Raw genomic sequence first — 24,187 nt, forward strand, 5'->3', positions numbered from 1 at the left:
AAATAAAATTGTTAGCTTCAGTCTCCTGATTCCTACTCCGAAGACATTGAAAGTTAGTGCTTCTGTCATTAGCTAGTTGTTTGACCCCAATCCTCCAAGCATTTTAATTGTATTACCTTGGACTAGTTGCCCTGAACTGCTCAGTTCCTTTTCTGTAGGTTAAATGTCTGGTGTACACACATGAATGGTAGTTTAATAAAGAGTGGACATTTCAAGACCCAGCGAGTCCAAGATAGAGGCTAAGAATAAATAAAATTCATTTGAAAGAGTAAACAAAAAAAAAGTCACAAGTAGGACATAGAATACCAATGGAATATTCTGCTGCCTGGATAGTGGAGACTTATATTACTCGCTTGGTATTATGAATTCTTTCAAGATTCTTTTCCCTACTTGAACTACTTGAAGGAACGGATGAAATATGTTCTGTCCGTCCAGTTCCGGAGGGTTCATTTCCCACCTCTCATTTTACCTCTGTTGATAATACTTTTTAATCCCGTTCTTGAGTGTTCAAATAGAGTGATTTACTTGATATTTATTCATTAAATGCTGTGAGAATATTACTAAGAATTCTGATTTTTAACAATTTATTTCTAGATCAGTTAAATAATTATAGCTGTCCTCTTCATAAATATTCCCCTCCCCATCAGCTCAACTCATCCCGTGGTTATCTCTGGAGTGTTAGTCCCGAGAAATGTAGCCTTTGCAATGAAAACATCTTGATGAAAACGAACATCCTGTAAGGGATACAGTTTTTGTTCCTTCTGCCAAGTTTAAATTAGTGCCTTTACCTTGACCGAGACTTAGGAATTGGAAATCCCAGTGGCTCATTTGAATTCATTGGGGTTGTAATAGACTGCTCGCCGGTAAAGCTTTCAGGAATCCCTTAAATCAGCCAGCTGAAATGCTGGGACTTTGCCTTCTATGAAACTAGACGAAAGCTGGGAAGTTAAGCTCTTATTTGAAATGACAGAAAGTGGTTTCCTGAGCTCTGGATGTGTTGGTGTCATTATTTGAATAGTGATCGGATGCCATGTCTCAGCACAGTGCAATGAGGAGCGAACGGGCCAGGAATCAGGAAACCTGGGCTCCGGCCCTGCCTTGGCCACGCTCCAGTGGTCACGCTGCTTGGACTAGTTGCTCTGAACATCGCTGTCACTTTTTTGTAAAATTAGGGATTGGACTAAGAGGGAATTTTTCAATTCTGACACCATGATTTCTTTTTTCAGCCCTCAGCCCTCCCTTCTTTCCCTCAATGTGCAAATACTGAGATTAAAATAAAATAAAAAAAAAAATTGTCTGACAAATAGCCTTCAAGCCTGCACAAAAATTCAGGAATTTAGGCTAAGTGTACATAGATCCAAGAGTATCCGAGGTAATTTATTTAACAAGTAGGTAGGCAAGAGTAGAGGTGGCAATAAAATATTTAAAAATAAGACATGTACTTTATAAAATACTTGTTAGGTAGAGGAAGTAGTAAGCATGTGGTGAGGTTGTTACAGTTTCTTTTAAAATCCTATTTGTGTGGACTAGATAAATTGCATATTACAAAGATTTATAGATATTGTAGGTGCCTTCGAAGTGTTAGTGCCAATAATAGACATGTTGGCTTATTTTTAATCCATGCCTTCTGTAAACACAGACAGTCCTGGAGAAAGCTAGATATAATAATGCTACGGTTATACCGAGTGTTTACCACGAGCAAAGCCCTGTACTGGTATGTGAACATCGAGTTGTCCCTATAACCCTCTGAGAGAGAGACTGTTCTGCCCACTTTTCCTTTTTACAGATGAGGAAACGATGGCACACCGAAGTTAAATTACTTGCACACGGTCATCAGCTAGTAAGTGGTAGAGCTGGAATTCCAGGTGGTCTGACCTCAGGGTCGACACTCTTAAACGTTGTACTCTTTGACCCCTCACCTTGAAGCTTAGGTGAGGAGACAAGACAAATGCATGACTTGTCTCCATCAGCACTGGGTATTCATATGACTTTGAAGTCTACACTTGTCAGAACGTACAGGAAATGCCCTCATCTCTGTAACACTTAACTGCAATACCTGTTTTCCTATTGCTCTTCTTTTCTCATCCCCCGCTGGGTGTCTCTGGAGATTTGGGAGCCATAGTCTCCCCACCGTTCTGGTAAATTTCCAACCCATCTATTATTTTCTGATCATGTTCTTGCCCTCTGTTGTGCTAAATTCAAAGACAAAGACAATGAGAAAATAGGAATTTGTGGCCACCATAAATCTGCACGTACCTTGTATAAACCTGAGGAAGGCACAGAATTGAAAACTGAAATAGCTTTGCACAGGCTGCACTGAAATACTAGAAAAATAGGGACTATGTCTGCAGATTGTGCGGACTAAGTATATTTGAGGCACAAATCTTGTGGATCCATTTATTTCGTAAGATTGAGCTTGGATACAGCTAGGACCTTTATGCTACTAAATTAGGGCTCTCAGTTTGACCAGCAAGACCAGGAAAATGTCATTCTGGCATCTCAGATCAGGGGCTAACACAGAATTCTGGCTAGAGCAACTTGACTTGCAAAGGTAATTTCATTTCTTAAAAAGTACATCCAATGGTTAAACCTCATTTCTGTGCTTACGGCCTACAGCATGCTGGTTGAGTGCTCCTGGAGCTCCCTGAGGGGTGCTGCTGCCCCCTTGCTCATTCTTCCCCGCCGTCTCATGATTTCTTCCTCTGTATCCCTACCGTGCTGTAGAAATTCATCTCCTGCTGAAAGACCTCTTCAGTTGGGCCACTATTTTTTTTTTTTTTTTTTAATTTTTTAGGCGAGGCAACCCTCGTTGGCCTCATAGATTGCAAGGACCTCTGTCAGGTTACAATCTCTTCTATTTTTATTTTTTTACGCCTACAGCACCTGGTCTTCCTAGGTGGTCTCCCATCCAAGTACTAACCAGGCCCAACCCTGCTTAGCTTCCCAGATCAGAAGAGATTGGGTTTGTTCAAGGTGGCATGGCCGTAGACAGGTTGGGCCCACTTTTTGTGAGACTTGAGGCACCAGTAGAGCTGAAGAAAGGTGGTGGAGGTGAGATGTCGGCCTGTTAAGGAGGAAGAGGCTTTGTGTCTCACGAACCCAGGTTTGCTGGGAGTGATATTTCTTTGTCACTTTTCACTTTTTCTTTTGAATCCCTTTTACTGACTAGATTGACACCTTATTCCTTGCCTGGAGTTCTTCCTTATATTCTAGCTAAACTGTTTTTACATTTTTCTTTGAACTATTTTAGTAAAAGAAAATGGTGGCTTTTTGAGAGTTTACTCCTTTCATATTGACATCCAGTTTAAGAAGAATTTAAAGGCTACAATTAAAAATTTTCTCAGTGGCCTTTGTTAGGGATGCAGTTTTTGTTATTTTTAAAGACGTTAACGCTTGTTAAAGCCTACTTACTGGCTTTTCTATTCTCTGTACTTCTTGATATGTTTGAAATACTTCATAATTTAAAAAAACTGCTGCACTCCTCCCCAAAAGACTCACTATTAAATAAAATTTTTAAAAAATTATTTAAAATGTTTTTGAATAGGTACTACCTGCACATGAATGTTTAAATTATATTTCTAGTAGAGCCATTTATGTTCTTAGTTCTCTTTGCCTTAGTTCTCTTATGCCTTAGTTCTTTTTGAGATCAGCAGAATATCCTGTACTGATCAGCTGTGTGACCTTGGGCAAGCCATTTAATTTTCTGAGTCTCACTTTCCTCATCTGTAAAATGAGGACAATATTAGAACCTACTTCATAGAGAACTTGTGAGGAGTAAATGAGTTATATGCATGAAATGCTTAGGGCAGGACTTGGAACACAATAATGATCAATTGTTGTTAGTAAAATGAGCCTGTCTTTGAAGTCAACCCAACTCTGGTTTAAATCTCAGTGCCATCTCTCATAGTTTATATACAAACCGAACCTCTATCTGTGTGAAACATGAATAATAGTACTTACCTTAAGAATTTGAGAATTAAAGGAAATACTGTAAAGTGCTTGAAATACCCTGGCACACAATAAATACTCCATAAATGATAATTGTCTTTCCATTATAACTCAAATTGGCATATTTCCTTTGAACCTTTCATATGCAAATTTTAAACGGCCATAATTACAGTATAGGTACAATTTCATGTCTTGCTTTTTTCAAGTAATATTTTATTACCATTGCCTTTTACAGTCACTACATAAACTTCAAAGCCATCATTTTAATGACTGCATAATATTTCATTAAGTAGTTGGGTAATTATTGAATGGACCTTTCCTTTAGTATTGAGCGTTGAAGTTATTCCTAGTTTACCATTATAAATGAAACCATGTGAAACATCTTTGTATATAAAGCCTTTCATATTTTGTACTATTAACTTACAAAAGATTCCGTGAAGTACTTTTTTCAGTATGTGACTATTTTCACGATTCTTTGAATGTATTCTTTGTATACCTCACTAAACGACAGACAGACAGACTTCTGCGTGAGATTCACCACTTTATCCTCAATACCTAGCACATAGTCAGTGCTCAATAAATATTTATTGCAAAATGTACATATTATTGTATTATTTTCCAAAAGTGGGCAAGACTCCATGGTTTCATTTTATTCTCTTAAAAATAGTCTTAAAAGCAGAGAAACATTTCGTCCACTGAGGTCATAGGAAAGGTCATGATAACAGGCAGTGTTTCTTGAGCACTTTCTATGCCCCAGACAACACCCTCAGGCCATTACATACATTGCCTGAACAGTTACCCGAGTAACTACTCTTATCTCCACTTTACAACTGAGGAGGCACAGAGAGGTAGAGTGATCTGCCCAGTGTCACACAGGTGGGGACTGGCAGAACCCGGGTTCCAACCAGTGCTTGGGCCCGTAGTCTCAGCACTTAATGACTAGGCTGTGTATCCACCCTAATTTTACTTTTCCAGCAGCTCATCCCATTACCCTTCAGCCAGCCTAACACGTTATTTCCCAGGGATCCTGAATGTGTTGACTCACAGGCGTCCCTCAGCCCCGAGGATTGTGCCTCAGCCTCAGAACAACAGCCAGAATTGCTCAGCACGCTTTTATTTAAAAAGAAACCCATCCTCACAGTTCACCAAGTGAGGGATGTGTGAATGCATTTTTCATAGGCCTGGGAGTTTTTATTAGAGGGAAGAATTCTATTAGATTGTTTTATATTCAAGACAGCTAGTGGGTTTGGAACATGATTGGGAATCAGTAACCCATGGAGGGGTCTCTGGGACCCAACAATACAAAGGCAGTGATCCTGGAAGTTAGCTTCCCATTTAGTTAGCAACTGAAATGGTAGAGTGACTTTTAAAAACTATCGACTATGTTACAACGCCCATGTCTTTAATTTCTCTTTGAGATTATAAAGAAAATATATATTGGTCTCTGCCCCTAGTCTCTGGCACAGAACTTGTAAAACAGTGGTAATTTCCTGAATGAAAGAGCCCTAGGAGCATCTTATTCTAATGAGGTGGCTCCGGATGGGATCCTAGGTAGGAAGGAGTTGATCACCAGGAAGACCAAGCCATTTTATTAGAAGGTTGGAATTTTCCACCTCAGAGAGGGGAGTGGGGCTGGAAACAGAGTTAATAATTGATCATACCTATGTGAGGAAGCCTTCCTAAAATCTCAATAGTACAGGGTTTGGTGGTAAACACATCTAAACCGGGAGGCTGATGGACGGAAGCTCCTGGGCTTGACACCCTCCCAGACCTCGCCCCGTGTGTCTCTTTATCTGGCCGTTCATCTGTATCCTTTACTATATCCTTTAATAAACTGATAAACAGTAAATAGATGTTTCCCTGAGATCTGTGAGCCACCTAGCAAGTTAGTCGAACCCAAGGAGGGGGCTGTTGGAATCTCCGAGCTATCGCAAGTTGGTCAGAAGCCCAGGGGATAACCTGGTCTGCAGTCTGCGTGTGTTGGGTGGGAGGGGGCGGTCTTGTGGGACTGAACTTTTAACCTGTAGGATCTGATGATATCTTTGAGTGTCAAAATTGCTTGTTGTTTGGGGGAACCCCCCCCCCACACACACACATTTGGTGATCAACAGTGTCAGAAATGAAATGTTTTGTGTGAATAATAAAGGAGGCTCGCAGGGAAGAAACAAACACACATAGGGAACAGTTGTTTTTCCCCTACGCTGGTAGAAAACTGAGTTTTTCCATTTTACTCCACTTTCCCCTTATCAGTTTATTATGGGGCTGGGAATTTTGAAGAGCATTTATGTCTAAGCACTACAAGGTATTTTTTCCCTTTGCAAATGACTAAATCTTAAAAACAGCAGAAGGTTTATCTTTAGACTGCTATTTGCATATAGAGGGTTTATTTTTTAGTCTTTCGCATGTGGCTTTTGTTCTGGTTGTTAAGTTGTGATGTTAAAGGCTTAGAATTTTTTAAAAAGTGTCACTTCTTCAACTCACTGTGGACGGAAAGGTTCCGGCACCCCGCAGGCAGCGTGAAGGATGCGGAGTGCGGGCGCGCCCTCACATTCACGTTGCTCATGTTCACGACAGCACTCCAGCCCTCTCATAACCCTGCTCACCCTCCCCTGGTTTTGTCCCAAAGAAACGACAATCATGTTGAGCCCTGCAAGCCTTTCTGTGGGAAGTAAAGGGCTCTCCAAGGAATTCTTCAACCAAGGAATTCTAATTGGCAAGTACTGCGTTGAAACCGAAATGCCTCTTGTGTATGTTTGTCCTCCAGCTCCTCCAGAGTGCGTGAGGGAGCTTCTCACATCAGTAGAAAATGAAGTGCATTTGGAGATGTGGGGAGGTAGGTATTCAAGAGCCACAAGTGGTTCAGTCTCACCTTGCCCCCCCTAAAATATAAAATTAAGACCGCCTAGATATAGATGGAATTAACTTTGGAATGGCAGAAAGGACTATCTATGCCTCAGGTGACGTGCCATTTTTTGGTAATTTGAGATGAGAACCGTATAAACAAACATAGCTTTTTAAAGGAGGTGGTGTCGAGGGCCCAGAGTCACTGAAACCTGAGTGTGAATTCTGGATTCTGCACTTGCTAGCTGGGTATTTTTGATGAGGTTTCTTAACCTACCTGAATCTTATTTTCTTCATGTCACTGACTCATACGTTGAGAATGAGATTAGATTAGATTAGATTAAATTAAATTAAATATAATTTGCTCAGCACAGCTTGGTAGGGGCCTCAGCCTCTCAATAATGAGTTGTTTTTTTTTTTGTTTTTTTTTTTTTCTGGGCCCGGAACTCTTAATTCTGTGTCTGTTACCGATGACCCCTGTGACTTAGGGAAAGCTGGTTTACCCTGCCAGGTTCTGAGTTGTCAGAAGGAGCAACCCTTCGAGGTGATGTGAAGAGCAGGTAAAATATGCTTTGTGAAATAGGAACAAGCACAAGGCAAGTCCCTGCGGACATTTCCTCTAGGTCATTGGTTGCCACCTGAATGACGCGTGGGTACCTTGCCGTGGGAGTCCCATTGTGAGAGGGCCCTATCGGATCAAGTCCATAAGGAAATCATTGGCCACTTTTGGAGCCACAGGGAGAATAGGAAGTAATGGTTAACCAAAGTCTGCTGTGTGTCAGTAGCTTTATATGTTGCTTCACTGAATCCTCAGAGCCATCCTGCAAGAATGTTCTCTTCCCTACACCCGGTTTACAGGCACAGAAACAAATTCGATGAGGCAGGTACTCATTGTGGAAAGAGTTGGAGAAATCCAGGTTTAAATTCCAGTTGGGTCACTTACTAGCTATGTGAGCTCGAGCCCATCATTCACCGGTCTGAGGCCCAGTTTCCTTACCTGGAAGTAATGAGAGTGAAAGTATCTTGGCTCAGAATGAATGAGGGAGTTAAATGAGATGGGGTACGTAAAGCCTCTGGCATGTAGTAAGCTCATGATAAACTATCATTCACCTCAATTTGTTGAGATTTGGTAGGGTGGGTTTTTGACCGAAAAAGGACTTGGGAAAGTTGTATTTTGTTCATTGGAAACCTCAGATTCGAAGACACAGCAGACTGGCCCTATATGTAAAGAGGATCACTGACTTATAAAAATTAATGAATCTAGGGGGAAGAGAAGGGTAGCGATAAAATACAAAAGGGGAATTATTTTGGCATCTCTGGGATTTATTTATTGTCTGGACATTAGTTGGATTTATTTATTCCGTTAGAGGCAATTCATTGATGAAATATATACGCAACTCCTAATCATTTTATCTCTCAGAATAGGCAGGAAACAAGGGATATTACAGCTAAGCTTAAATTTGGTAAGTTGTGAAAAAACAGTTGCTAAAGGGAATTGATTGGAACCTTCTTGTTTTTTAGTTTCTTAGTCAAGAGTACAAGAGTTGGTACTGGGCTTTTTTTGGTGCTGGGCACCGAGGCAGTCCCACTTCAATGTAAGAAGATCGTCTTATAATTAGGACTGACACAGACAAAATAAAGAGTAGAAAGCCTCCCATTAGTGGAGGTTTCTAAGCAGGTAAGAATGATCATTGAAATGTCATGGATGGGATGTGGCACTGGGCAGGAGGCCGGCCTTCACTAGTGGTGAATAAACCATATTTTGCATGAAGTCCAATTCAGGAAAAATTAAATTATGTACCGGTCACATTTTTAAAAATGAAGAATGAAAATAGACTAATTGAGTCATATTAGGGGTAGGAGAATTAACCTTATAAAATAGAAAAACACCAATGACTAAATGCCTGTAAGCCGCTAAAATGTTCATGTCAGGTCAGGATTTATTTGAAAACTGGCAATACGGAAATGGCTGTGTAATTTCGCATTCTGATATTTTTCATTCTGATATCCCAGGACATCTGTCTAAATCGGACAGGCCACTTTCAGCTCTTTGCTAAGAGTTTCTTATCTGGACTGAAAAATATAATGTACTTTCCAATTTTTAGATTTTATTGTTTTGGGATATATTCTTTTCCATTACAAATTGAGATTAAATATTCTTAAGGAGAAAGGAAGCTTTATAATGTGAAACAAAGACATCTGAATTATTGTATCAGTTTAATGTTCTGCAGTTACACCTAAGTATTTTAGATTACTTATCAAAATAAAAATGAATCTTACTCAACAGTTTATTTGCCACCTGGGAAAATTAGATTGAAGTCATACATTCTATCAGGATATTCCTACTTGAAAAGCATTGCATTTAAAATAATTTGTCGCTGTGATTAAATATTGATTCACATATTAAGAATCATGGCATTTAGTTTGGGAGCAGGACTAAGATCTGATTTATCAGGCTTTTTGAACATAGGCAATAGGGAAGGGAAGAAAAGCTCTTGCTATGTATTCAACATTATAATAGGTGTTTTCACATAGGCTGAAATCTCATTTAAAATTCCCTTCTCCCAGTGTTGAGAGTTGCTGGATCCCGGACTCTCAGGCCTGATTGCCTCCAGTCAAATCAAAGCCCTGCTTCTTAGTGACTGTGTGGTTTTGGTCTGGATGCTTAATTTCTCTGAGCCTCATTTCTAATCCAGAAAAAGATAAGAATCTTCAAAAGCAGACAGGAGGGTAAAATAAGCCCGTGCAGGGAATGTGCTCAGCACTGTGCTCATCACACAGTATGTGTCAGTGAATTTGAACTATTATTGTTCGATGTTATCCCAGTTTCATAGATGAGGAACCCCTCCATGTAAAAGAGTTGGATGGCATCAGATTAAAAGGCAAAGAGTATCTTCCTGGGGAAGCTTTGAGTAGTGTTTCCCTTACCTTTTGATGTAAAAACTGGATACAGATTCCTTCTCCCCTCTCTCCCTCCTTTCACGATGATGCTCAGTGGCCAGGTGGCTCTCCATCTCATGGAGCTTACATTCTATAGGGGTGGGGGGAGTGTGACAGTACAAAATATTTAAAAAGCAAGATAATTATTTATAGCGATGAATGCTGCAAAGACAGTAAGACCGGGCTATGTGACCCAGACTGGCCTATCTGACCCAGACTGGCCTATCTTGGGTATCCAGGGGAGTCTCTGAGGAGGTGAGTTGAGATCTGAATGTTACCAGGAGCTGGCTGGCCACTGGAAGATCTAGGTATGTTCCTGCTGGAGGGAACAGAGGGAACAGTGAGTGAAAAAGAAAGGAACCGAGCATGTCCTATGAAGAGAAGACCGGTCTGTGGATCTGTAGAGAGGGGAGGGAAGAGTGGAGGGAGCTGCAATTGAAGTAGGCTGGAAGCAGATCATACAGAGTCTTATAGACGTGATAAAGAGTGCGGATTTTATTATAAGAGCAATGAGACATTGTTGGAGGGTCAAAGCAGGGGAATGACATAGTCTCATTTTATCTTTTATTCATACGTTGTGAAAAGATTTGAAGAAAGTTTTATGTAAACCACCTTAAAAAATTAGACTCAAAAAGGAAATGAAGCTTTTATTATAAAACCACTCATCTTTTTATCAAAAGATGAGTGGTTTTATAATACATATGTTAACATCCAAACTTATCCCACTTTCTAAACTCCTCCTGGCTAACCCAGATTCTTCAGGACCCGTTTTAAGTCTCACGCTGCTGTCAGTTCTTTTCCACATCATTCCCTTGAATTTTCATACTTTAGGCTTTCTTTGTTTTGTTCTCTGATTCTCTATGGCAGCCCTTCTTATTCTGACCTTTCAACCATACTTAGAAGAATGCTAACTACTGAGCAGGTTGCACCGTAATTCCCAAATTCACATTTATCAGTTTGGCATTCAAAAGCAGTCAGTTATCAGTCTTATAATTCATCGACTTTGTGCACCTATTGTGTGCCAAATTCTGCACTAGACAGTAAGGATTCAAAAATAAATAACTTCTCTTTCCTGCCTCTGAGCCCCTTATCATCTAATGTGGTAGACTTGTAAGCTGACGATTGATTGGTTGACTGATAGTCATTCATTCATTCGGTAGACATTTTACTGCATGCCTTCTGAGTACCAGGCATTGTTCTTCTAGAGGATAGATCTTGAATGAGACTGCCAAGGCCCCCAGCCTTAAAAGAGATTTAGATGAAAAACAACTAGTTACCTTCTGAGTATTTACTAGAAGCTAGTTTACTCAGAGATAAATCATGGATCGCAGTCCTAACCTCACCCCCAAAATTTGCCATGATGTATCTTGCTTTTATTATTATATTCACATTGCTCTAGTGTATCGATAGTCTTTGGAAACAAATGATATTCTGTTTATAGCATTTTAGTTTTAGTAGTGGTATTTGCATTTACAAAATCTAGTAATTCTCGATCTCTGAAAATGTCAAATCCTAGAAAATATAGCATGATGTTAACATTGTTCTCGAATTGTTATTAGCCGAAGAGTCATTTGATGAATCCGATTTCTGTATACATTTCTGTTACATTAGGATTAGAGGCAAGTTCTGTTTAGAAATAACTCCAAGAACAGTTTTTATATATTTTTTTCACGTTGGAAACCCAGATTTGCTTCGGCCTCAAAGAGCGTGTTTATGTAAAATGAAATTAACACTGGCAGCGAGCTACGCTTTTTTTTTCCTTAGCTGGAAATGGGTTGAACAGGGTAGCTCAGAGGCTGTCTTGCCTTTGAGTTTTTTTGCATGCCTCTGTTTCCTCCCAAGACACCAGTGACCCCTTGAGTAGAGGCTTCATGTCTTCTGTGCATCCCTGTTTCTCACAGCTGCAGTGCATTCCCTTACATACAAGGACCCCGATACTGTTGATGGTGCCTACTCTAAAGCCATGACCTGCAAGAAAGCATTATTTCCAGTGGGTGTCTTTAACACCGATCTTTTTCATCGTGATAATTAAGCGAGCAATTATCTTTTGTTCAGAGTGCCCCATAGATGTGTCTTTTGAGAACTGCTTTGTAATTCTTATAAGGTCTAATATTACTCTCTTTGGAGCCTCTTAGGTAAATCAGAGCTGCTTAAGGAAGCATCACTTTTATAACAAAAGTAAATGTATACTATCTGGATCTGGCTACCTTTAATTCTAACTTATTCCGCCTTCCCTCCAGACAAGCTTTTCATTTTCCATAATAATCGGCTATCAGAGACTCTTAGAGTGGGGAATTTGTGAAGTGTTTTGTTTCTGGAAGGCTCCACTTCTTTGTGGGGATGCATTTGGCCAGCAGAGCTCTGGAGTTAGGGAAATGAGACTGAAGAGCTCATTTAACTGTCCGTTGGCAAGTAGAGAAAGATAGCCTTGTAAGAGGGAGAGAGAAATCCTCAGGGGAAAGAAATAATAAAATCAAGCTGGTTTATGGTTTGTCAGTCCAAAAAGCTTTTAAGCCATATCTATAAAGGTGGATCCACTTAATGTTTGTTCTGCATTTCAGGCATCATTGTGTGATAAGTGGTGGAAATTTAGCCCCTTTAAGCCTGATCTCCTGGAGGTTGAGTTTTAAGCGTTGGAACTTTATTTGAAAGGACTATATCGATTGGGCTTTGATTGGTTCTTCGTTACCAAACAGTTACTAAATAATGGTTTGGCCTTCCTGTTAGTGTTTTGTTGTTGTGGTTGTTTTTTTCCTTAAATTCGCTGTACAGGTCTCTCTCTCTGCCCACATTCTCCCACCTTCTATTTCTAGCTGTTCTGCTTAAAAAGACCGAAGCAGTATGAGAGAGGGAGAAAAAGAGAAATCATCTGTCACATGTGAACGTAATTGAGTCAATAAATAACGTCTTTCAATTCTCAAGGCAAACCTGAGAGTCTTCACTTATGTCAATTAAGTGTTCAGCTCAGTAAGCGGTGGGTTCCTAATTTAGACAAATGGGGAGAGTTCACCAGTGCTTACTTCCTAGGAGGCATTGTGCTTTTCTGGCTTTAAAAACATAACATCTAGATTTACGTGCCTCCTCTGCAAAAAGAAGCTTGAAATGGGATTAACATGGCAATTTTTAATCTTCCTGAAAATAGAAGGAGGGCATCTAAGTGTTGTCTAGGGGTTTGTTGAAACAGCAACAAAAAAGTGAAACTGGGGAAGGAAATCCACTAGACTGTACCCGAGATGAGGGCAGGGATCTTCTCTCATTTGCTCACCCTTTAATCTCTTGTGTACATGGCGTACAGTAAATATTTGTTAGCCGGGTCTGTCGTCGAATGAATAAGAGAAGAAACAGGCACAATTCTGGTCTTAGATTGGCCTTCATGCCGCTGGTTGTTTTACCCCTCCCCCCTCACCTGTTCCCCCTAATTCTTTAAAAGGAAGGTAGCTCTAAGAAGTACAAGTATATGCCGCAGCTTCACATGTGGGTAAGGAGAACCATTTCAACAATCCTCAGACTGGCAGAGTTGGAAGGCATCTTGGAAGTGTTGTCAAGCTGCCATTTTACAAATTGTGCTTTAGAACCCCGTGAGATATATTATAAATCTACAGATTTCAGGCCCCAGCACCGGAAGTTCTGATTGAGTCAGTCTGGATAGGGCTCGGGAATCTGTGTTTGTTTTTGTGATATGCAGCTTGGTGTGGAAAGCACCATCCAGTCAGCCTTGCAATCCCATGAGCACTCTGGTTTTAAGTTACTTCTTAGTAAAAGTGACTAGCATAAGGTACCCAGGAGAATATTGGCAGAGATGTGACCCAGATCTCTTACTCTGACGGCAGCGTGCCTGGTCCTCCAGTTTGCTGCTTTGGTTCAACCGACAATTAATTCATGCTCCTTGGCATTCTGTCAAGATCCTTTAAGTAATACTTCTTCCTTCCAAGACAGTGGCAGCATTTGTGGTGATGTCCACCAAGAGCCTGAAGGGCCTTCTGAATGCTCAAGGACACATTACGTTTTTTTCAGTGCACTTTAGGACTGGATACATGTTACCGTCTTCTCTGGAGATGCACATCCTTCTCCCGAGGCTCAGAACAAACCCAAGGAGGAAATCCCTTCCTTTCTCTTATATGCCACTCAATGTTTCTCAGTGCTACCTGATTGTGAGAATCACCTGGGTGCTCGTTACTTGAGTCCCATTAAATCAAAGTGTTCCTGTGAGGGGCATGAGAGCCTGCATTTTAAGTTAGCTTCAACCATGATTTTCTCTCTAAACACTTTCCGGTCCCCAAGCACCGTGTGTTCCATGCCCCTGGATCCAGCTTCGACTTCCTTAAGACCCTAGTTCATAATTACATCATAATCCTATCTTTGCATCTGAAGGTTTATCCTCTGGTCTGCAGAACTTGTCCTTGAAGGAGGAAAGAGGGAACATCTGTTTTCCTCTTTCCTCCAGGGTTAGATTTGACTGACCGGGGGAGATGGGTAGACAGCTTAAAATGAACAGTTAGCAAAGTGAACATCTCGAGAAGGTCGAGGGGTGGCCTCTGAAACCGGAGTAGCATGCTTCCTATCTTTCCCTAGTTTTATTACTTAAATAGCTGGACACCTTAAGCAAATTAACTACATCTCTTTGAGTTTCTGTTTCCTCATCAGAAAGTGCTTAGACAGGGGTTTGTGTTTATTAAACAAGGTGCCCTAAGTCGATGTGGGACACACTCAGACCGAGATTTGCTTGCAGAGCAGAGCGTCACTGAAGAGGACGCTCAGGAGCAGCCTTTGTGAGGCAGCGAGGAGAGCAGGGTTAGGCAGCAGGTGACATTGAACTTCGACGCAATGGTGATGAAGGTCTCCACTGATCCTGTGGGGAGCTGGAGATTGTGATGCCCCTCAGAGTTGTCCTGAATTGAGGGAGGGGGCCAGGCTTTTAGACCTCAGTACTCCAACAGTCACTGGATGTGGGCTGTCTCTGGAGAGGGGACATAGCCTCAGGTAGGGCAGCTCCCTTTGGCTCAGGGTGGCCGTGTGCCGGCATCAGCCGACAGTGCTGGCAGATGAGGGGGAAGGAGTAAGTGTCTGTGTCTCAGAGGGGATCTTATCAGTGCACCCAGCACCCACTACCCAAGCTAACACACACGAAACCTTAGCAGCGGGTGTAGCACATTCGTAAGTGTTCAATGAATATTAGCTATCACCATTATTATTTCAGCTCTGGCAATGCCACCTAGTAGCTGCACCACTTTCAAGAAGTTAACTTCTCTTGAACTATTTTCTTATGTTTAAGATTGAGATCTTAAACTCTGCCTACTTCTGTGAGTAGTTCGGAGGACATGCGGAGATAATGTACGTGAAACTGATGAGTAGAATATTATACAAATGTAATGTGTGACTATGAGCCTACTTTTCTGAAATGAATATATGGCCATGACTTGGAGTCCTTGAAGGATTGTGATAAATGTAAAAGCACTTGTCCGTGAAATATGGCATTTTGATTTTCCTTTCTTCTCTCTATAGGGAATTAGAATAATGGAGATGCTGCTAAAGGAACAGTGTGGTGCCCCCTCAGCTGAATAAAGAACTGTCAGTGAGTACCAAAAGGCAAATCAGAATTATTTACTCAGGCCATGTTTTCATGCTTATAAGCCCGGCGTTACGCATCTGCTTCCCTCGGCTATTCATGCTGTACATTTCCCGGTCATGTGCACAGGGGACTGTCTCACAGGTGTTTTGTTATCTGCTCTGTACCTTTATTTACTTGGTTCTTTGATTTTCAGAGCAGTTTTTATACTACGTGCTGAGTTGCAACTGCAGTTCAAATTGTTTAAACTGCTCAGCGCAACCCCACATGATTGCACCCCTCAAGGTGGCATAGAGTTCTAGAGACTGCAGCTCAGGAGTCACTGAAGCTTAATTTCATTGTTCTGAGAACAGTGGAAGGAGGGGTTTAAAGCTGTTTTTGGAGCAGGGAGGAAAACCAGAGAGGGCATGTCGACTGGCCAGTGAAATAAATATATTTTAGCAGATTATATGCTAGCACATATACTCCACAAAATGGAAGAAAGACAGCCTGTGTGCAGGAGAACATGCCACTTCTAGTTTAGGGCAAATGATGTAGGGTTAACAGATAGCAGGGGTATTTCAGAATTACTTCAATTTTTTTCCTTAAGTTTTTGTTATCTACATCAAGGAGACTGGTTTTCATAGTAGAAAGGGAAGAACAAAGTTATTTAAGAGAGAATCAAAGTCTAAAATAAATGAATATAGCAGATTTGCATCTCATCAAATTTACTGGATATTTAACATCCCAGAAAAGATAAGCTGGTGCAGTACACCAAGCATTGTCTTGGGTAATGCAGAATTACCTCAAATTTCCTTTCGTTGACTTGAAATTATAGTACGCGTAATTTTGTATAAGCAACCTGGTACTCTTAATTGTGATGTATGATGAAGTTGAGGACAAGTAACCCAAGAAGAAGCAAAAGAAATATTTATATGCAAGTACCTCAGCATTCAAAGCATGCTGGTCATACCTCTGAGTGAAAATTTGAGAATTATAAAAGTATTTCTGCTTGTTTGTGAGTTTGACCTCATTCTAATTAATGTTAAACCTCTGTATATTTAATATGCACTAATGGATTTATTTATTACTGGAAAGGAGAAACGAGATAATTTCATTTAGCTCAGGCATGGCGTATGGCAGATGGTCAAAAAATGTTGGGATCCACTCTGCTCTTTGAAAAGTTGTAGAGAAGAACTTGGCCACATCTCTTTGTTTTTCCAGGCTCATTAAGCACCTCCAGTGTTTGCACACTTGGGCACAATTCCATCTCACCCTGGAGAGTGAGATCTTGAGTCAGCTCCATGTTAAATAAGAAAATGAGGGGACGCCGCATACATGGGGAAACTACATATTGGTTTTCAAGCTTTAAGTTAGTGATTTTGAAACTTCAGTGAGCATCAGAATGATCTGGAGGATTTGTTAAACACAGATCGCTGTGTCCCACCCCTAGAATTTCTGATTGAGTAGGTCGAGGTGGAGCCCAAGAATTTATGTTTCTAACCAGATCCCATGTGATGCTTCTGCTGCTGGTCCAGGGACCACACTTTGGGAACCATTGCTTTAAGTGAGTCTCATCTCCGAGTGGAGACAGAGTAAATGCACCGAGAAAGCTATTACCTGCTGTTTGAAATTGTTGTCACATATCCTGTCGACTTTAGGTTAATCAGAGGGATGATTTTGTATGGTTTTCCCTTGATTTTAGTGTCTCAGCCTCTTCTTGCTCGTCTTTTTTTGCCCCCTGATTGAATGTTGACAGGCTCCACACTGGAGCAAAGACAACCGAAAGAAAGGAGACACGACTCACACCAACTTCTGTTTTAAACCACCAGCTTGTGTTTTTGATTTAAAGTGTTACTAGTGAAAATAAGGAAATTAAACAAGCATTATTCTGTTGTCTTAAATTACCCATGTTCTTGCTTTGTTGGTTGTTTGTCTTGAGAGCTAAACCATTAATTCTAGGCTTTGTGTTGTTTCTAAAAAGCAACTTATTCTCCTCTCTTAAGTGATGTGGTCGAGGTCTGGATACTACCAGGAATTTAGTGCAGGACAGTTGCACTTAATGCATTTAATGCAGTGGAGCTCCTGAAGGATTTATAGAATGCAATATATGACTAGTTTTCACAATATATGACTAGTTTTCTCAAAGGAACCATGTAAAGTAAGGAGTGTATGCCACATAAATCTGCAGTTACTATAAATTAGAGGCTACTGCTGAGGCTTTAAGCTTTTTTTCAAATTCAGCTTCATTACGGTATTATCTGTGTACAATTATATTGACCAATTTTAAGTGTACACTTTGGCGAGTTTTGACAGATGTATACAGCTATGTAAGCACCACCAGAACATGATTTAGAACTTTTTTGAGTCCTTGATGTTGTTCCTGTGTTGTTGCCAACTTACTGCTTCCAAAGTTTATTCTATTTTCTTGCCTATTTTGACAAAGTTTTTGCAAGCTTGAAGTGTACCTGTTTTAATATAACTTTTTATTTTCTCAAAATTTGCTCTATAGAAAATGAGAGAATGGTTGGACAACAAGTGGGAGAACTGCTATTATCGTGAGCAGTAAAATGCTGCATTAAAAGAACGGGGTTGGGGAATTGCGCTCTAGCTACAGAACAGGGATCAGCCAACTGTAGCTTGCAGGCCAAGTCCAGCCTGCTGTCTGCTTTTGTAAATAAAGTTTTATTGGAAGACAGCTATGGCCCCTGGCTGTGTTCTGACGATGGCAGTGGAGTGAATAGTGGTGACACACATCTTACATACTACAAAGCCTAAAATATTTACTGTCTAATTCTTTAAGAAAAAGTTTTCTGTCCTGGATTAGAGAAGACCCGCTCCTAAATTAACATCAGGGCCCCCTGTGGTGGTGTTCTGGCCTTTTTTATCTAGCATTTGATCACATCTCATCTCCATTCCAAAAGTTAATAGAGTGACAAGTTTATTTTCTCTGCATTAGCTCTACCATCACCACTAGGATGATGTTATTTTAAGGCATAAAAAAGCATTACAGTGATCACAACAAAGAAGTTAAAATACCAGCAAGAATGACCATTACAATTGCTCATAAACTTCTAAAGTATGTGCATAATGGAGTGGAAATGTAGGCATTTTGTTTAGCAGATAAAGTATCGCTGTGGTGCGGCAGTGGTATAGATGCCGTGGACAATGTATTCAGTTTGTCAGCTTTGGATTTTTGCAGTTCTTACTTTCAAAAAAGCATTCTGTGGGGTTTGTACAAATGTGTGTAAGGAAACATTATTTAATATTTCTAGATCATAACCACATTTCAACTTGGCGCGATTTAAATTCATGTAGAATGTGACCACGTTGTATATGGTACTTTGCCCTAAACCTGTGCCCCAGAACTCTCTGGCCTGTATACGCAAGTGGGCGTTTGACAATTAGAAAGCTTAGAAGGTGATTTTGTCGTGAGCAAAACTGGAGGTGCATAAATCTCGCTAACCAATATGCTTGTGGTGCTGCTGCTGACACGTCCATTGGTTAGATATTTGATTTCCTGTCATTTTTGAATAAAACAAATAGCCCCGACATGTGTTTGTTCTTGCTGCCGGCAGTTGGGAGGCTGCTTGGTGAGGCTGGATAGCAGAGCAGAGTTTTTTCACATCAGAATGATTAAGACCTCAGTTGCAGCTATATCTTAACTCCCCGTTGAAATTGCTCCTTTAGGTAGCTGGACTTAATAAAACGAGGTGCTTGCTTTGTTCATAGATGATTAAGAGTCGGAAATGCAGTTTCGTCAAGAATTTTCCGTAGCGATGGAACTTAAGTAAGTAACCCTTAAGAGTTGCTGCAGAGATGAGGACAAATAAGTATTGATTGGTGAGACATGTTTATGAGGTGATAAAGCCTGTTTGCTTTCTCTTGCAGGGAGGCTGTGCTGTGTCTACTTTTGCTCGAGGATCACCTCTTGGACACAACACATCAAAGACACAGTTTTTCGAAATACGGGTTTTAAGGATGTGGTGAAGGTGTCGGCAGCTTAAGGAGGAGAAGACCTTCCTGCCAGGACATAAAATGATACACTCTCCCCGGACCCAGTGTCAAATGGCAGCACTCATTGGCTGAGGCTTCCTAGTTGGATTTTTATGGCACAGTCTCTTTACGATTTTACAAGTAAAAGGAAAACCCATAGAAGGTGATGTCGCCCTTCCTCAGGACATCCTGCTCATTGCCTGGTGATGGTGTCAGCGCAGCTTAGGATGGGGCTGGAGAGCGATGCTTGTGCCTTCACGTGATCTGCATCATCACTCTTAGGATTCATGAGCAGATTCTGGGACAAATAAAGGAGTCGAACCAGATACCTGATTCCAGGTGTCCTGGGACAGATAGGAATGTACCAGACCTAAGTTGCAGCTAAGCCATATTGGTAATACTTTTTAAGAGTCTTAAGAATCAGGAACATTTGATTTCTACCCATAAAGTACTACATAATTGCCATCAGTATAGCTTTTATAATGTAGTGTATGGACTGTGGTTTGGTTGTGTGAGAAAACATGGCCTGGAGAGTGGGAAGGCAGGTTATAAGCGCGGCTCCTGCTAACTCGTTTTGAGATATGCTGCAGATCATAATCTCTCTTTTCCACTGTGCAAATGAGGATAATCGGGCACAGATCTTTCTACCTGTGGGTTGTGATGATTTTAAACAAGGTGTAGTTTAGTGTGGGAAGCCCAGGTTTTGGAATCAAACAGATAGACTCGGGTTTGAATCTAAGCGCTGCCATTTGACAGCTCACTGGCACAGAATTTTAAATCTTTCCAAAGCTCATTTTTTAAAGTCTGTAAAATGGAATGGTAGAATTAACTTTGTGAGGTTGTTGGACCGATTTTGGATCATGTATTTATAAAGAGCCTTGCATTCCTCGTGCATAGTAGAAGTCCAATGAATAGAAGCCATTATTATTATGTGAAACCATTTTGAAAACATATTTTTTTAATGTAACATAAGGCAGTATTGCTATTTGAAAATTAGATGACAGCGGTTTGCATTTCCCATGATTAGAAGCCAAAATGTAAATGCATGCTAGCTTAACAGAGAGCTTGAAGAGAGGCAATAATTTGGAGTTCATCTTAAGATAAAAATTGGGCCATTACTGGAAAATCTTAGAGAATTTTATTTTTAATATTTGTAAAAATTTCCACTTAGTGCATTGGTGAATTTCAAAGCAGTCGTATTGTATTTTATCTTTTTAATATGGGCATGCCACTGTGAGCCTCTTATTGTATTTGAGCTATTTGTGCTGCCTAACTTTTGTCTCTTGGGATAATTTCTTCTCATTTCCTTAGTGCTCGTTCTTCAATTATATTGGAGGGAAAAATGAATGGTAGAAACCAGAACACACTTTGACCTTCTTTTTCAGTTCGTAAATGGGATTTTGTATGCTTTTGGAATAATTGCCCACTTCCCAAAAGAAGAGGCGATGTGCATTACCACGGAGGTTAGAAGCAAGAAGTTTGTATTTGGAGGTTGACATTGTAATAAAACTTGAGGCTTCATACTCAACAACTTGCTACCTCTGAAGGTAGGAGCTGGCCGTCCATTAGAACCATGTGGGAAGCTGTGCCCAGGCCACATCCCAGGCCAGTAAATCAGAATCTCTGGGGGGAACCCAGGTATCAGAATTTTTAAAGTTCCCTAGATGATTCCAATGGGCAGCTAAAGATGAGAACACTACAGTGGATTCTAGGTGATTTGCAGATACTATCTGATCTCTTTCCTAACAATTCTGAGATAGGAAAGGATCTTTGTAGTAAGAATTTTTGTTAGAACTAGAAATAGTGAAACAGAGAGGCTGAATTTTTGCCTTACTCCCTTGGAGCTGGGGTGGCCAGTACAGATGAATGCAGGGGTCTGACAGGTGATGTGATGAGCAAAGCAGGCCGGTGGCCTCTGGGGAGACCCCGGCAGCACACACCTGGTGAAAGAGCTCCAGCACACTGTTGCCATGGTTCTTTCAATTTCCAATTTTCCAGGAAAAGAGAATTTAAAACATTTTTAAATGTTTACACGTTGGCCACAAATTCAGAATTGTGTAAAACATTGTGCTGACCAAACAAAACATGTTTGCCAGGAGTGTCCAGCCTCTTTTTCAAGAGTATTAAGGATCAACCTAAACATCCCAGCCAATATTTAATAGATTCGCATTTCCCTATTCTGGATGTTAGCCATATTCGGCCTCTCCCCCAAGACTACTTTTAGGTATATTTCCCTCCCATTTCCACGTAACCCTCCGGAGTCACATCAGGCACTTTTTCCCTAACTCCCCCTTTTTCTCCCGCCGGCATCCATTGCTTCAAACTTTACGTCTACGTCTTCAAAATCTTACGCTCTTTTAAAAATTAATTAGGGCTTGTTAGAGTTCCTTTTTATTACATGTCAGAATTTTAGAGCCCCACATTTAACTTTATTTTATTTTTTATCTGCCTTCTAGTATAAGAATTGTCAAAACCAGTGCAGCCTGTTGGAATGAGGGTGGGAAGGGGTTAATTCACAGACCCCTTCAATCTCCTGACTGGGTTGCTGAGCCTGCGCTGCGAAGTGTTGATTCACCACAGTGAGCCCTAGACTTCTACTTGTACTGGACACCCTTGGGGAGGGGTGCTGAATGCAAGTGTCCAGGCCCTCCCTTAGTGATTTGTGACATTTCAGTGGGCACCAGCGGATCTGCATTTTAAAACGAGTTCACCAGGAGATTTGGCTCTGCTTTTCCACAGGCCATATTTTGAGAAATGCTGATTTAGCGGAGGTGTTTTTGGCTTCCACATCTTCCATCATTTGTGAAGGTTTCTCAGTCAGTTGGGCCCGCTGATCAATAGAGTTGATCACGCAGAATGCAGCAAAAAGTTGTTATGCGGAGAGAAGCTGACTTAAGCTAATCCTGTGTGATCGAGGTGTTTTTACCGCAAAGGGGCTATTATGGTTTCATTCATATGTAGATATTAAAAAGATGCTATATTCTTTTTAATGTAAATTGCTTTGTGCATTTCATAAGTAGTATGTGTGTAGTAATATCTCATTTATCAGACATTGTGGGTACACGGATGGTATAGACACCCTTTTAAGTCTTCCCCTTTTTTATTTCAACGATTTACATGGAACACTCTTAATGTAGTGTGTGCTTCTCTGCTTTTGCAAGACAGAGTCCACTGAAGATAATGAAATCTTTTCAGGGTCATTATGTTTTTAGTGCTGTCAGGTCCTATTTAGGTTTCTTAAAGTTCCTACACCGAATGGCCCCAAAAGGCTCTGCTCTTGGAGTTTTGCAGTGGTTTTTATAGTTTTTCTTGTCCTGCATGGCTATGTTGTTTCTCTCTGCCAACACTCTGCCTTCCTGTGGGAACTTTCCTCTCATTTGCTGTATGGAGCTGGGAAATCATGTAATTGCATACTATATGTCAAGTAATAGTAAATAGGATCTGAGCGAGGGTTTGAGAGGCTTTTCTAGCAGTTAAATGAATGACCATTGCCGCATTGACTTACCGACATTATTTTAGTGGCTCTACTTCCTCCTTCTAACTTACCTCCTGATTCTCAAACTTCAGTCGTCGGATCTGTGACCTCAAGAAAAGTGAGATGTTGCTATAAGTGGTTTCTCTTGATTTTTAAGCCATTGTCTCTCCCTATTGTACTAGTATTTTTATATGTACAGCTCTATAATGTGAAACTCAAATCGATTAAAATTCAAATCACATCTCTCAGGCCAAGTTTTTGTGAAGGAGAATGTGTTTTTGATTCGGTATTTTGATTTGGAGCTATAAATTGTATACCTATGAAATTCCTTCTTGCAGTCATTCTGAAATAAAAGCGTTATGACTATTATTTATGCGTGAATTCTAATTTCTTTTGGGGTATCACATGGCTCAGCAGAGCTTGTGTTTATCATTGGTCGTGATGACTCTGGTCCTCATCAGCAGCCTCAGATGGGGGTGTTATACCAGCCATGTGATGTTAGCTCCCTATTTCCCCTAAGGTGAGCCATTAAAGTTCATCCCAGAGTTAAGCGGAGGTCACTCTTATTGGGTAACCATAGTGGGCCACGTGCTAACGGAGCAAAGGACTAGGGTCTGCAGAGGGCGAAGGCAAGCCCAGCACAGACACATGGCAGCATGAAGTCAGGCGGTCCCAAAGAGGGAGAGACAGAGCAGCTGCTTGTTGACCTGTGAGGCTCAACTATATGCTCTGTACTTTATTTCCATGAGATTTGCCCAATTTTTACTTGAATGTGTTTGGATTTCTGTACCTTATTGCCAAAATGCCTTGTCCTACTTCTACAATGCCTTTTTTTGTTAGAGCCTCGATGTCTTTTAGGGGTAGAGTTCTTAGTATAACCACTACTCGTTGAGCACCTACTGTATGCAAGAGAAAGGCAGGATTTGTCTTCTATTTTGACTTGATACAAGCGGGCTTTCAGAAATCTTGCGCCATCATTATACTGACAGATGGCAGTAATGGGCACCAGTCGATGGTGAGACCAGACACAGTTAACCTCTTGGGTAAATCAAATGATGATTACTCATTTAATGGATGCAGAAAACGTCAGCACGGGATGCACAGTGGAGAGATCAGCACAAAAATGTGTAGCTTGGTGGCCTCAAAGCCTCACCAGCAGATTGCACAGTTGTAGATGATAATGACTGAATTAGTGAGGGGCACATCATACCTTCTGGAAGAAAGCCTGTTCTCTTTATACAGAAGGGTGGAGCTGCCCTGCGCGAGACCATCTCATCTGAGCCACGTGGCAAGCTTCGTAGCAGCTTTGCAGTGCACAACGATTGCAGGATACAGGATATTCAGGCAAAAATGTCTTCTGCTTTCAATTCTGACTATTACAGCCTGGTCTCAGGATATCCGTGAATTCAGGGCTTCAGTATCGGGATCCGTTTCCCCGATAT

At 40.8% G+C, this 24,187-nt stretch overlaps 1 protein-coding gene and 1 non-coding gene across 2 annotated transcripts in view; one reads left to right on the forward strand and one right to left on the reverse strand.

The window, feature by feature from the left end:
• PRELID2 (PRELI domain containing 2) overlaps positions 1-23,114 on the forward strand; it is a 63,428-nt gene extending 40,314 nt beyond the window's left edge. Inside the window, exons 6-7 of the mRNA XM_016126579.2 lie at positions 15,232-15,301; positions 19,166-23,114. Coding sequence (XP_015982065.2) covers positions 15,232-15,291 — 60 coding nt within the window. The 3' untranslated portion in view covers positions 15,292-15,301; positions 19,166-23,114. The remainder of the gene's footprint in view (positions 1-15,231; positions 15,302-19,165) is intronic.
• LOC118606184 lies at positions 2,872-2,990 on the reverse strand. Its single transcript, XR_004952313.1, has one exon. It is a non-coding gene; the product is annotated as a 5S ribosomal RNA (ribosomal RNA).
• Positions 23,115-24,187: the final 1,073 nt, after the last annotated feature.

The sequence above is a fragment of the Rousettus aegyptiacus genome, unplaced genomic scaffold (assembly GCF_014176215.1).
Source record: "Rousettus aegyptiacus isolate mRouAeg1 unplaced genomic scaffold, mRouAeg1.p scaffold_m13_p_7, whole genome shotgun sequence".
Lineage (NCBI taxonomy): Eukaryota > Metazoa > Chordata > Mammalia > Chiroptera > Pteropodidae > Rousettus > Rousettus aegyptiacus.